This window comes from Geotrypetes seraphini, chromosome 5 (assembly GCF_902459505.1).
Source record: "Geotrypetes seraphini chromosome 5, aGeoSer1.1, whole genome shotgun sequence".
NCBI classification, from domain to species: domain Eukaryota; kingdom Metazoa; phylum Chordata; class Amphibia; order Gymnophiona; family Dermophiidae; genus Geotrypetes; species Geotrypetes seraphini.
Window position 1 is genome coordinate 91,753,753 of NC_047088.1, and position 13,704 is coordinate 91,767,456.

Below are 13,704 nucleotides of genomic sequence, written 5' to 3' on the forward strand. Positions count from 1 at the left end.
GTGGAACAAGTACAGAAGCAGCTGAGATAAGTTGAACATAAAAGTGGCAAACCCCTCCTTGTGGGAATCCGGCAGGACCCCTTGATAACGAGGCAAGTCTTTGACCATGCTTCGAAGATAAGAGGAGAATGTAAAGGCATAATTAAGGACCCTGGTAGCCATCAAAGAGTTGGAATAGAGGCAACGACCAAACTTGTCCAGGGTCCGACCCTCCCATCCGGGTGGGACCGCCGCCAAAATCTTAACGGGCTGCGACTTTTTCAGCGCCGACTCCACCAGCAACGACTGGTGAGACAGTTGTGCTTTATCAAAGCCCTTCCATGGTATGGTCCGGTACTTGGACTCCATCTTCGAGGGCACTGCTGTGACTGTAAGAGGGGAGTCCAAATTTCTCAGGAAGGTCTGGTGGAGGACCTTATTGAGAGGCAGACGAGGAGTTTCTCTCGGGGGAGTGGGCAGGTCTTGTTCCTCCAAAAACTCCTTCGTATACTGAGACCCAGCAAGCAAGTCCAGGTCTAAGGCCCTTGCCATATCCTGCACAAATTTTGAGAAGGAAGAGGGCCTAGCAGGCGGGGAAGGAGTACGCGAGGTCCGAGCCGCCAAGAAGGAGGGGGAGGCCTCGCGGGAATACCGAGGCTCCCTACCAGACCCCGATCCCCCAGGAGGCCGTACCGAGCGACCTCGAAGGGGTCGGGGGCCGCCTATGTCCCGAGGAGCCCTTGGGGTATGAGGAACCGAGGTCCGTCCCCTCCGTCTCGGCGAGGAGTCTCTCGAACCCCTTCCTCCGGGGGTGCGGAAGAGCCTCGGATTATCGAGGCGGAGCTCCGAGACACGTAATGTCTCCCCCCCGGCCGGCGAGGAGCGACCGCGTCTCCGAGGAGAAGCACGAGAACGCTTGGGTTTTCGAGGCCGACGCCTTGTTCGAGGCCGACTTGAGGGCAAGGAGCCCCGGGAGGACCTCGAGGAAGAGGACGTGGAAGAGATCCTCCTAACCCGACGCACCTTGTCCCGAGGCCTGACACTCCTCTCAGGCTGGTCAACCGAGGTCGAGGTCGAGGGCAAGGATGGGGTCGGGGTCGGCAGACCCCCAGGGGCCAAAGCCGAAGGCACCGAGACCGAGGCCGCCGACGCCGGGGCAGTCGAGGCCGAAGCCTGCTGCAGGTGCACGAGAGCCCGGACAGCTCCGAGGCAATCAGCGCTCGGAGCAAGTCCTGGAAGACCGGAACCCCCATCATGGCTGGCAGGTCCGGGGCCGAGGAGTGCTCCCTGGAGGGCGACCTCGGTCTCGAGTATTCCCTCGGAGCACTGGGCTTTGCTACTCGGGTCGGGGCAGAGGACGACCCACCCGCAGTCGAGGAGCCCGATGATGGCTTCTTCGCCAACCCTAGAGTCGAGGATGGAAGGGAGGACTTACCCGAAGCAGGCTTGGTCGAGGCAGCAGGCTTGGAGGAAGTCGAGGGTCGAGGCGAGGTCGGGGGACCGGAGGCCGAGGTCGAGGCCGGGGCCGAAGCCGACGTCGAGGCCTTCCCCGCCGCGGGATCCACAGAGAAGAGCTCTGCCATCAGGGCATGGCGTCGGCGGAGGGCTCTAGTCTGAAAAGTGGAGCACCTATCACAGGACTCGGTAGGATGCTCAGGACCCAGACAAACCAAGCACCACCGGTGAGGATCGGTAATTGAGAGCAACCGATCGCACCGAGTGCACTTTTTAAAGCCCGTCAAAGGACGGGACATGGACACAAAAACCGGCCAGGAACGAACGAGGTCCCGCGGCCGCGGCTACCGGGAGCCCCCGGAGCCGAATCAAAAATTTTTTTTTTTTCCGACGAAAACTGAAACAAAAGAAGAAAGAAAAGCAAATTAAGCACAGCGACCGTGAAAGAAACACACAGCCGCGGTGTCAGAAGGCTAAATTCGAAGAGCACAAAATCCACAGGGCTTCTGGCTCCGCGGAAAAAACTGAACTGAGGACCACGAGGTGGGGATGCGCCCTCTAGTGGGCAAGAAGGCATGCACATGCGTGGTGCAGTGTAGGAAACTTGAAACTTCAATCAAGTTTGCTTGAAAAGCTGTCCGCGCTGGGGCTCCGTAGATGACGTCACCCACTTGTGAGAATATCATGCCTGCTTGTCCTGGGATAATGGGAGGTACTTAGTGGGCGTGACCTGTGTTGGAATCGAGTTGCTGGAGCTGTCTGTTAGCTGTCTGGGTGGACTCCTGTTACCCGGTAAGCTGTGATTTGGAAGTTTAGTGAATGTTATAAGGTTTGGAAGAGAATTGTATGGGTGTATTTTAGTGCTTCTTGTGCTTAGTGGATGGTAGGATCTTCTTTTCACTGGGTAATAGTCTGATTGATTGTTTTATTCCTTCAGAGTCCCCTCCTGAAGAAGCTACTGTGAAACCCAGGTTGAGGGGTCAGAGAGAGTATGACAGCAGTTTAGAATTTAAGAATGTACCCGGAGCAGTTGTAGAGCTGAATTTTTGCCACCATGCAATACAGATAAGTAATAATTAGAGAATGACACGGGGAAAAAATCTATCCCCGTCACTGCCCCGTCCCCAGCCCACCACCCCGTCACCGCCATTCCCTTCACCGCCCTGTCACCGTCACTGCCATCCCCTTCACCGCCTCGTCACCGTCCCCACAGCATCCATATAAGCCTCAGTACTGCAATATTTAGCTTATTCCTTCCTTATAAATCAAAGTTCTGGCTGCTGAACTACAGAAAGATGCTCAGCTGGCAAGGCTTTACTTATAAATTTTTATCAACACAACTAATATACTACTTTATCCTAAAGCAAAAAAAAATAAAAATAAAAAAAGACAATAGAATATTTTTTTTTTAACCTTTGTTGTCTGGCTTCTGCTTTCCTCATCTTCTTATTTAATTCCTTCTATCCACTGTGTGTCTTCTCTCTGCGTCTTCCATTTGCTCTGTTACTGTGCCTCTCCCTTCACCCCCCTCCCAATTGGTCTGGCACCATCTTCTTCCCTCCGCTCCCCCATAGTCTGGCATCTGCTTCTTTCCTTCCAGCGTCTTCTCCCCACTCTGTCTTCCACATTTCCCTTCAGGGTCTGTTCCTCTCCACCCTCCTTCAATGTCTGTTCTATTCCTTTCCACCACCACCCTTCCCTCCTTCACCATCTGTTCCTTTCTACCACCCTTCAGCTCCTCTCACGCGGCCTATCTACCTCCATCTTACTTTGGTGGAACGTTACAATGTAACTTGTGCAAGCCGCTGGAGCCTGTGAGCTTGGTCCCCCAAACAATCTCGCTTCTGTGTTCCTATTTTCCCCATTTCTAATATCTCCCCTATATATCTGGCATTGCCCCACCCATGTCCATATACCATCCCCTTGGCATGTATGTCCCCTTTATGTCTCTGTCCCTATGCCCCCATGCACATAATTTCCCCTCTGTTTGTTACCTTCCTGTATCCAGATTTCCCCTCTCTTCCTCACCAATGTGTCTCTTCTCTTCAACCCCATCTAGCTTCTTTCCCTCTTTCTTCCCCACCCCCCATGCTTCCAGCATCTGGCTCACCTGCCGGTCCTCCCCTTTCTTTCCTACTCTGGGTCTCTTTCTCTCCCTCTTCATCCCCTTGGCCCAGAATCTCTTTCCCTTTCACTCCCTCCTTCCTAGTGTGAGCCGGGAACGAGCGATCACGCGGTCCAGTAGCCCCCTCCCGCCTGATTGCAGCGTTCCGTCAGCTCCCTTCCTCCACCTCACCTTAGATGCAGAGTTTTCCGGCTTTCTTTTTCGCCCAGCCACACGCGCAGCTGCTCAGTTGTTCAATCTTCTCCTAATGCAACCGAAGTTGCAGCAGAGGAGAACATTGAACAACTCAACAAGCTGCGCGTGCGTGGCTTTTTGAACGCGTGCAGCTGGGCGAAAAAGAAAGCCGGCAAACTCTGCATCTAAGGTGAGGTGGAGGGAAGGAGATGGCGGAACGCTGCGATCGGGCGGGTTGGGGCTGCTGGACCGCGCGATCCTTGATTGCCTCACTGTGGAGACAAGACCATTCATGCTCCACGGGGCGGTGAATAGCCTTGTCCCCGTCCTCGCAGTGACCACTAATTTTTCTTTCCCGTTTTGGCGGGTAACAACCACCATATCATTCTCTAGTAACAATCTTCTTATCTATGTAGAGTTTTTAGGTGTAATGGGAAGCAGGTGGCAGAGACAGTGAACATGATATGATGGTCTCATTTGCAACTGGTTCTGTGAAAAATCACTAGAGTTCAGGTTGTGTGGGTCTGAGCGTTCATTTAATAGCAATTTCTGAAGCCAGTTTGATAGTGTAATTTTATTATAAATATTATATTTATTATTATCTATTTAAGGTGATCAGTGATAGAGCTGTTAGTTTATCACCATTGGGTAATTTGAATCTCCATAGTATATAGTGTAGTTCATAAATGTTTATTAACACAACTAATATAGCACAGTTACTTACCGTAACAGGTGTTATCCATGGACAGCAGGCATATATTCTCACATGTGGGTGACGTCATCTACGGAGCCCCAGCGCGGACAGCTTTTCAAGCAAACTTGATTGAAGTTTCAAGTTTGCACACTGCACCACGCATGTGCTAGCCTTCTTGCCCACTAGAGGGCGCATCCCCACCTCGTGGTCCTCAGTTCCATATCAAGCAAAGATAAAAGCCATCCCCGGGGAGGAGGGCGGGTTGTGAGAATATATGCCTGCTGTCCCTGGATAACACCTGTTACGGTAAGTAACTGTGCTTTATCCCAGGACAAGCAGGCATGATATTCTCACATGTGGGTGACCTCCAAGCCAACCAAAAAAGGGCAGGAGGGAGGATGGCAATTTAGGAAAACAGATTACGTAACACCGACTGGCCAAACCGGCCGTCGCTTCTGGACAAAGTGTCCAGACAGTAATGGGAGGTGAACGTATGAACCGAAGACCAAGTGGCAGCTTTACAAATGTCCTCCATAGGCGTGGATCGGAGGAAAGCAACCGAAGCTGCCATCGCTCGGACCTTATGCCCCGTGACTCGACCCGAAAGCGGGAGATCAGCCTGAGCGTAGCAAAAAGAAATACAAGCAGCTAACCAGTTTGACAAGGTGCGCTTTGAAACCGGGTGTCCTAAACGATTAGGGTCAAAGGACAAAAACAATTGAGGAACCTTCCGATGAGACTTGGAACGTTGGAGATAAGAAGCCAACGCCCTCTTACAGTCAAGCGTATGAAGCGCCGCCTCACCAGGATGAGAGTGGGGCTTCGGGAAAAACACTAGAAGGACAATGGACTGATTGAGGTGGAAATCAGACACAACCTTAGGCAAAAATTTAGGATGGGTGCGAAGAACCACCTTATCATGATGAAACACCGTGAAAGGAGGATCCGCCACCAAGGCCTGCAGTTCACTAATCCGACGAGCGGACGTGAGCGCAATCAAAAAGACCACTTTCCAAGTGAGAAACTTAAGATGAGATTTGTCGATAGGCTCAAAAGGCGGCTTCATTAGCTGAGCCAAGACCACATTAAGATCCCAAACCACCGGAGGAGGTTTCAGAGGAGGATGGACATTCACTAAACCCTTCATGAAACGAGTAACCAGAGGATGAAGAGAGAGGGAACGACCCTCAAGATGCCGATGGAACGCGGCAATGGCACTAAGATGCACCCGAATGGAAGTCGTCTTCAGGCCTGACCTAGACAGATGCAATAAATAGTCCAGTACCGAAGACACAGGAACCGAACTTGGTTCCAGATGATTCAAAGAACACCAGGACGCAAATCTGGTCCACTTTTGGGCATAACAGCGCCGAGTCGAGACCTTGCGAGAGGCCTCCAAAATCTCCCTCACGGCCTGAGATACCGGGATCGAAGTCAGGGGGAGAGGAACCAAGCGGTCAGATGTAAAGACTGAAGATTGGGATGTAACAGCGAACCCCGACTCTGAGACAGCAGAGAGGGAAAGACAGGCAGAAGTAGAGGTTCCCTGACACTGAGTTGAAGAAGCAGGGAGAACCAGTGCTGTCTGGGCCAACGAGGCGCAATGAGGATCATAGAGGCTCCGGTCGATCTGAGATGAACCAGCGTTCTCAAAATCAGAGGAAAAGGAGGGAACGCATAAAGGAACCTCCCCTCCCAGTCGAGCAGGAAGGCATCGGCCTCGAGACGGTCCCGGGAGTACATCCGAGAACAATAGAGGGGCAGTTTGTGAGTCTCCGGGGAGGCAAACAGATCCACCTGAGGAGTCCCCCAGCGGTCGAAGACCTCGCGCAGGACCCGGGAGTTCAGAGACCACTCGTGCGGCTGGAGAAGACGACTGAGTTTGTCTGCCAGCCGGTTCTGCTCTCCCTGAATGTAAACTGCACGCAGGAATATGTTCTGGGAGACCGCCCATTCCCAAAGACGAAGAGACTCCTGGCACAGAGGCCAAGAGCCCGTACCCCCTTGTTTGTTGACATAGTACATCGCCACCTGGTTGTCGGTCCGCACGAGCACCACCTGATCGTGCAGCAGGTGGACAAAAGCTCGCGCAGCCAGAAAAATGGCGCGAAGCTCCAGCACATTGATGTGGCACCGACGGTCCTCGGGCGACCACAGACCCTGCGTCCGCAGACCGTCCAGATGTGCCCCCCACGCGTACTCTGAGGAGTCCGTGGTCAGGACCTTGCTGTACGGGGGAACGAGAAACAGCAAACCCCCGGAAAGATTGGAAGAGTTGGTCCACCAACGGAGCGATCGACTCAAAGAAGGAGTCACTGTTATCGGGGAAGAGACTGGATCGCGATCCTGCCGCCACTGAGAGGCCAGAGTCCACTGAGCGAGCCTCAGGTGCAAGCGGGGGAAGGGAGTGACGTGAACCGTCGACGCCATGTGACCCAGCAGAATCATCATGTGCTGAGCTGACACCACCGATTGCTTCCGACAGTGGCGACTCCACCGCAGCAAGGCCTCCCGCCGAAGAGGGGGGAGGAAAGCGCGGAGGCGAACCGTGTCCAGCAGGGCCCCAATAAACTGGAGAGACTGCGCCGGGCACAACTGAGACTTGGGAAAGTTCACCTCGAACCCCAGGCGTTGAAGTAAACTGATAGTCTGTTGGGTCGCTAAGATAACCCCCTCCCTGGACGGGGCCTTGATCAGCCAATCGTCCAGGTAGGGAAAAACCTGCAGCCCCCGAGAGCGCAGAGCCGCCGCAACCACCACCATACACTTGGTGAACACCCGAGGGGACGACGCCAGACCAAAGGGAAGAACCCGATACTGCAGGTGCAAATCTCCCACTTGGAACCGCAAGAACTTGCGGAAAGCGGGATGCACCGGAACATGGGTATATGCTTCCTTCAAGTCGAGGAAGCACATCCAATCCCCTGCTTCCAAAAGTGGATATAAAACTGGAAGCGATAACATACGGAACTTCTCCCGGACCAGGCACTTGTTGAGCCTCCGAAGGTCCAAAATGGGGCGCAAGTCCCCTGTCTTTTTTGGGACCAAAAAGTAACGGGAGTAAAACCCCCGCCCCCTCTGATCGAGCGGCACCAGCTCTACGGCGCGGAGGCTCAACAAGGCCCTCGCCTCGATCAGGAGAAGGGACAACTGGCTCCGCGACTGCGGCCAAGCTCTTGGTGGCATGTCTGGAGGCTGCACGGAGAAGTTGAGCGAATAGCCCTCTGAGATGGTCCGGAGCACCCAAGCGTCGGACGTGATCCCAGACCAAGTCCCGGAAAATGCGCTGAGGCGACCCCCGATGGGAATGGGGTCTGGCGAAACCGCGGAGGGGGCCCGCCCCCAACCGCACACCCCGTCAAAAGGACGGCGCGGGCTTGGCCGCTCCCTGCGTGGCGGGCTTGGAAGGGCCACCCCTACCCTGTTGGGGAGGGCGCCGTGGTGGTGGTCTTGAGAAGGCCGGTGTGGACTTCTGAGGATACCTCCTCGGGGGCTGTCGGAAAGGTCGCTGCTGAGGGGCCTTAGGCTTTGGGCGCACCAAAGAGGCCAGGGAGCGTTCCTGTTCGGAAAGCCGCTTGGTCGCCGCCTCTAAGGAGTCGTCAAACAGTTCCGACCCGACGCACGGCAAGTTCGCCAAGCGCTCTTGCAAATTTGAATCCATCTCGAGGGTACGAAGCCACGCCAGTCGGCGCATGGCCACCGCACAGGCAGATACCCTCGAGGCAAGTTCAAAAGCGTCGTATACTGCGTGGAACAAGTAAAGGCACAGCTGGGAAAGATTCGACATGAAGGTGGCGAACCTGTCTCTATGGGACTCCGGCATCACCCCACGAAAAGAGGGGAGGTCCTTCACCATCGCACGTAAGAATGAAGAGTACGAAAAGGCGTAATTCAGCACCCTCGTTGCCATGAGAGAGTTCGCATATAGGCGACGGCCGAATTTGTCTAGGGTCCGGCCCTCCCTACCAGGCGGGACCGCTGCCGACACCCTGGAAGGCTGCGTTCTCTTAAGCGCCGACTCTACCAGGAGCGAATTGTGAGAGAGTTGCCCCTTCTCGAAACCCTTGAGGGGAATGGTGCGATATTTTGACTCCATTTTGGAGGGCACCACTGCGACCGTCAAAGGAGCCTCCAGATTCCTAAGGAAGGTCTGATGGAGGACCTTGTTGATCGGGAGGCGAGGGGATTCCTGAGGGGGAGCAGGAAGATCCTGCCCCTCTAAAAACTCCTTGGTGTAATTGGATCCCTCTAACAAGTCCACACCCAAAGCCCCCGCCATATCCTGCACAAACTTCGTAAAGGATGAAGGTCTAGCAGGAGGCGAGGGTGACCGAGACTTCCCCGCCGAGCCGAAGGAAGAGGCCTCGAGGGAGTACCTCGGCTCCCTAGCCGATCCCGATCCCAATGAGGCACAGTCCTGTGACCTCGAAGGGGTCGGAGACCGAGTCTGTCTAAGGGAACCCCTGGGGGAGCCCCCCGGGGTCTGGGGTATGGAAGCCCGTCCCTTCCACCCCGGCGAGGAAGCACGGGAACTCTCCCTGACAGGGGACCGAAACAGGCTGGGATTATCCACACGGAGGTCCCGTACCCGCAAGGTATCGCCCCCGGCCGGCGATGAGCGACCGCGCCGCCGAGGCGAGGCCCGAGACCACTTGGCCTTCCTCGGACGGCGCCTCGCCCAAGGCTTGCCCGAAGGCGATGAACCTCGCGAGGACTCAGAGGACGAAGACGAGAGCCGCCGCACCCGGCGCACCTTGTCGCGTGGGCGCACACTACGCTCCGGCTGTCCCCTCGAAGCCGGGTCCCAGGGCAATGCCGAGGTTGAGGCCGTCGGCGCCTCGGGAGCCGAAGCCCCGGTACCCGAGGCCGAGGTCGCCAACTGCGGGGCCACCGAGACTGAAGCAGTCGAGGCCGAAGCCTGCTGCAGGTGCTCAATGGCCCCGGTCAGCTCCGAGGCGATCAACGCCCGGAGCAAGTCCTGGAACGCCGGGATCGACATCCCCGGGGGCAACACCTGCCGACGCTCCTCAGAGGGCGACCTCGGTCTAGAGTATTCCCTCGGGGCGATCGACTTGGGCACCTTGGGCTGGGCGGAGGTGGACCCTCCCGCCGTCGAAGAGCCCGAGGATGGCTTTTTGGACGATCCTGGAGCTGAGGAGGGAAGTGGAGACTTACCCGAGGCTTTGGATGAGGCAACCTGCTTCGATGGCATCGAGGGACGAGGCGAAGCCGAGGGTCCCGAAGCCGAGGTCGAGGCCGAGGTTAAGGCCGAGGTCAAGGCCGGGGCCGAAGCCGAGGCCGAACTCGAGGCCTTCCCGGGCGGGGACTCGACGGAGAAAAGCTCCGCCATGCGGGCCTTACGGCGTGTGAGTGCCCGCTTCTGGAAGGTGGCACACTTGTCACACGCGTCTGTGGGGTGCTGGGGCCCCAAGCACCGTAAACAGCACCAATGAGGGTCTGTTATAGAAAGGAGTCGGTCACAACGACCGCACTTTTTAAAACCCGTAACAGGCCGGGACATGGGCCTACAACGTGGCCGGGAACAAACGAGGTTCCCGGGCCGTGGCTACCGGAGCAACGGAAAAAAGGAAAATTTTTTTTTTTTTTTTTTTTTTTTGAAAAAAGGAAAAACAAAGAAAGAAAGAAAATTACACGCAGCGACCGCGTCGAAAAAATGTACACAGCCGCGGCGACAGAAGGCAATTAGAGCACACAATTATCCACAGGGCTTCTGGCTCCGCGGATGAAATAGAACTGAGGACCACGAGGTGGGGATGCGCCCTCTAGTGGGCAAGAAGGCTAGCACATGCGTGGTGCAGTGTGCAAACTTGAAACTTCAATCAAGTTTGCTTGAAAAGCTGTCCGCGCTGGGGCTCCGTAGATGACGTCACCCACATGTGAGACTATCATGCCTGCTTGTCCTGGGATAAACTACTTTATCCTAAGGCAAGAAAAAAAAAAATAGAATTTTTTTTTCTACCTTTGTTGTCTGTTTTCTGCTTTCCTCATCTTCTTGTCATTCTCTTCTTTCTCTCTGCCTCTTCCATATGGTATCCATGCACACAGCGACCCTTAACCACCATGCCCTCCTCCTCCCCCCACCCCACAGGACAGACAAAGCCTCCATGCACACAGCACCCCTTCACCACCATGAAATCTCCCCCCCCAGGACAGACAAAACCTCCAAGCACACAGCACCCCTTCACCACCATGCCTTCTAGCAGGACAAAGAAACTCTCATACAAGACTGACATGTGAAGATTTGTAACATAGCCATGCTAACCATTAGGAGGAAAAGCAAGAGGAAGCGCCCTCACTATGAACACAGACCCACACCTTCCCCACTTCCTTGTATTTGCTTTTACCTCCCAGCCCTGGCTCCTTCATTTTCCTGTTTCCCTGGAGAGCCTCATGCTGTCCGCCGGCGTTATTTCAAGTATATAGCCCAGCCCCTTTGGCCGTCGCCTATTGGCAGGCTCGGCAGGACCCTCAGCCAATTGGTCAAAAGCTCACTGACATTCCACTTCTTGGGGCAAGAGAAGCCAAGCACGCAGCAGATGGAGGGACAACGTGGTTTATTTCAGCCAATCCACACAGCTGGCTTACTGCAGTATGGAGAGGAGCAACTTGTTGAAATGCTCGGGCAGCACCTCGGAGGCAAGAAAAATGAGATTTGCTGTTCAACGCTCTTGGCCTGAGAACAGGTGGAAAAGAGCCTGAAGGCAAAATAAAACAAAAATTGGTCAAAAATGAAAATTTTCAACCAAAATAAAAGTAAAATTATGAAGAAAAAAGTGAACGGGATGAAAAAAAATAAAACAAATAATAATAATTTGACGCTTGCAAAGAAACAACAAAAACAACTTCTCAGCTCTGCAGAAAACTGATGGTCCCATGAGCCGACGCTGGGCAGAAAGGCATGTGCCATGCGTGGTATGGGCGATTCTTGAGACTTTTAAAGTGACAGTACACTTTTTGCACTGTCCGTACCAATCTCCATGGATAATGTCACCCACACGTGAGAATCGTCTGGCTTCCCTTCAGATCAAGGGTCAGACACATTTGAAATATGCTGCATGCTTGTCCTAGGATAAAGTAGATTTTGGGGTGAAAGTAGTTTGCCAGATGCAAGGGCAGTTTGAGTGATCAGGAGAGTAGTGAGTGAACAGGGAAAGTAGTTCTAAAGTAAGATTTATCTAACTGCTATGTTTGTTTCACTGTACATAAATGCTTTTGCTCCCATAGAAATGCATTGGGCCTTTTAAAAATGGGTTTGTTTCTCTCTAACCCACCCAGTTCTTGAACATGATGCATCTTTCTACAAGTTTCTCACATGACAAAAAAGTTCCATTTCATTCTATTAAATTTCCAGAAAGTTATTTTGCTCTCCAGATGTTCAGGCCCTTTTACATAATTCTTTCTAATATTCACTGAGTGTTGTATTCTCTTTGCTCACACAGTTCAAATTACCAAATTGCCCAATCCCAAAATGGATCATGAAACCACTCAACACTCAAGCTTTCTTCTCTCAACCCAACCCAACCCTCCCCTCAAAAATTGCGATTCACCCTTCCTTCTCATATCTACAATAAACTGATTCTCTGGATTAAAATCCTCACTCAAGATTCACTTTTTCTTAAACCTAAGAAGGCATTTAAGTAGGTTTACTTGTTGATTTTTATAGTAAACTGGCTATGCTGTATATGGAAGAGTGATAATGCCTGCCTGTTGAATACTTTCCTATATCGACTGACATTCTATTCATGTATTTTATCTTTATTATTTTAGACTATAGACCGCTTATATCTGCTTGCCAGTATATGCAGTATAAAAAGTTTTAGCCAACAAAGAAAAAAAAAAAACATGGCTGAACTACCACCAAAAAAAAAAAAAACCACACAACTCACCACAACTGCAGTTAAAAAATGCAGCATTCGAGAATTATTATAAACACCTTCAAATACCTGCAAGAGAAAACCAAATATTACATTACATTGGTGGCTTTTATCCCGCCAATATCTTTCAGTTTTAGGCGGTTATGTTAAATTTACTAATCTAGTCTGTAACACAACAGTATGGTATGGTCTGTCTACAACAAATAATTTATTCCTTTCTAAATGTAGAAATATCTTATTTCAATGCAGTTTTAAAATATTTACACAACACGCAATTAAAAGCAGACAGACTTGAAATCAAATTTGAGAAAATTATTTGGATACAGTATAGGCAATCAGCAGCTGAGTCTTATGCCCCTCCTGTTGTCCCCAATGAAAATGAAAACAAAAAGCAAGGATATGTAGAGGAGCATCCTTCCAAGGTCTTCCACAGCTCCTTTAGGACAAAATTTATTACATCAGTTTTCCCCATTATGCATCTGGGGAATGGAAGATTAGGTTCTTACCTTTGGTAATCTATTAATCCACTACGGATTCTGTACAAATGGTGTTCTGCAAGACCCGGTTTGCTGGTTGGGATTGAAGTCACACTCTCAGCTTTCAGTACCTCCCACATAGTAGTGGAGTATAGTTCCCCCTTCAGTTTAGTCCCAAAGCAATCGAACATCACTAGAATAAAGCGCACAGAAGGGGTATGGGGAACTTCCCTGTCATTATGGTACAGTTCTGTTCTGCAACTTGTAAATGAAAAACATAGCTGTAATAACCAACCTACTGTACATAATAAGCATGAACTTCAAGGGAGCCAGAGGCTCAATAATGCACTTACATATGGCCATCCTGCTGGCAGGAGCAGCAATCCAAGCCTAGAAGGAGAAACATCCAAGGCAGAAAAGGAAGGCAATCCAGAATAGAGAAAGTGTGGGCTATATATAATAGATAGTGGATTAACAGAAAGAAGATTACCAAAAGGTAAGAACCTAATCTTCCATTCTGTTACATCAGGGGTGTCCAATGTCGGTCCTCGAGGGCCGCAATCCAGTCGGGTTTTTAGGATTTCCCCAATAAATATGCATGAGATCTATATACATGCACTGCTTTCAAAGCATATTCATTGGGGAAATCCTAAAAACCCGACTGGATTGCGGCCCTCGAGGACCGACATTGGACACCCCTGTGTTACATCCACTCCAGATTCTGTATGAATGGCGATATACCAGAGCAATGGTATAGTCTAGGGTGGGACAGCAGAGCCTGCCCACAAAAACAAGGCCCCACAAGTGGAGTCCTCTCAAGCCACCACACCCACTCTGTAAAACCTCAAATATATGAAGACCAAGTAGTCACCCTACAAATTTCAGCTGGAGGAACTGTCCAAGACT

At 52.0% G+C, this 13,704-nt stretch overlaps 1 protein-coding gene across 4 annotated transcripts in view; it reads right to left on the bottom strand.

Annotated features, from left to right (window-relative positions):
• ATXN2L (ataxin 2 like) overlaps window positions 1-13,704 on the bottom strand; it is a 414,538-nt gene that overhangs the window by 327,606 nt on the left and 73,228 nt on the right. For all 4 annotated transcript variants that reach the window (XM_033946500.1, XM_033946501.1, XM_033946502.1 and 1 more), the window contains exon 3: window positions 12,335-12,391. In XM_033946500.1, coding sequence (XP_033802391.1) covers window positions 12,335-12,391 — 57 coding nt within the window. The remainder of the gene's footprint in view (window positions 1-12,334; window positions 12,392-13,704) is intronic.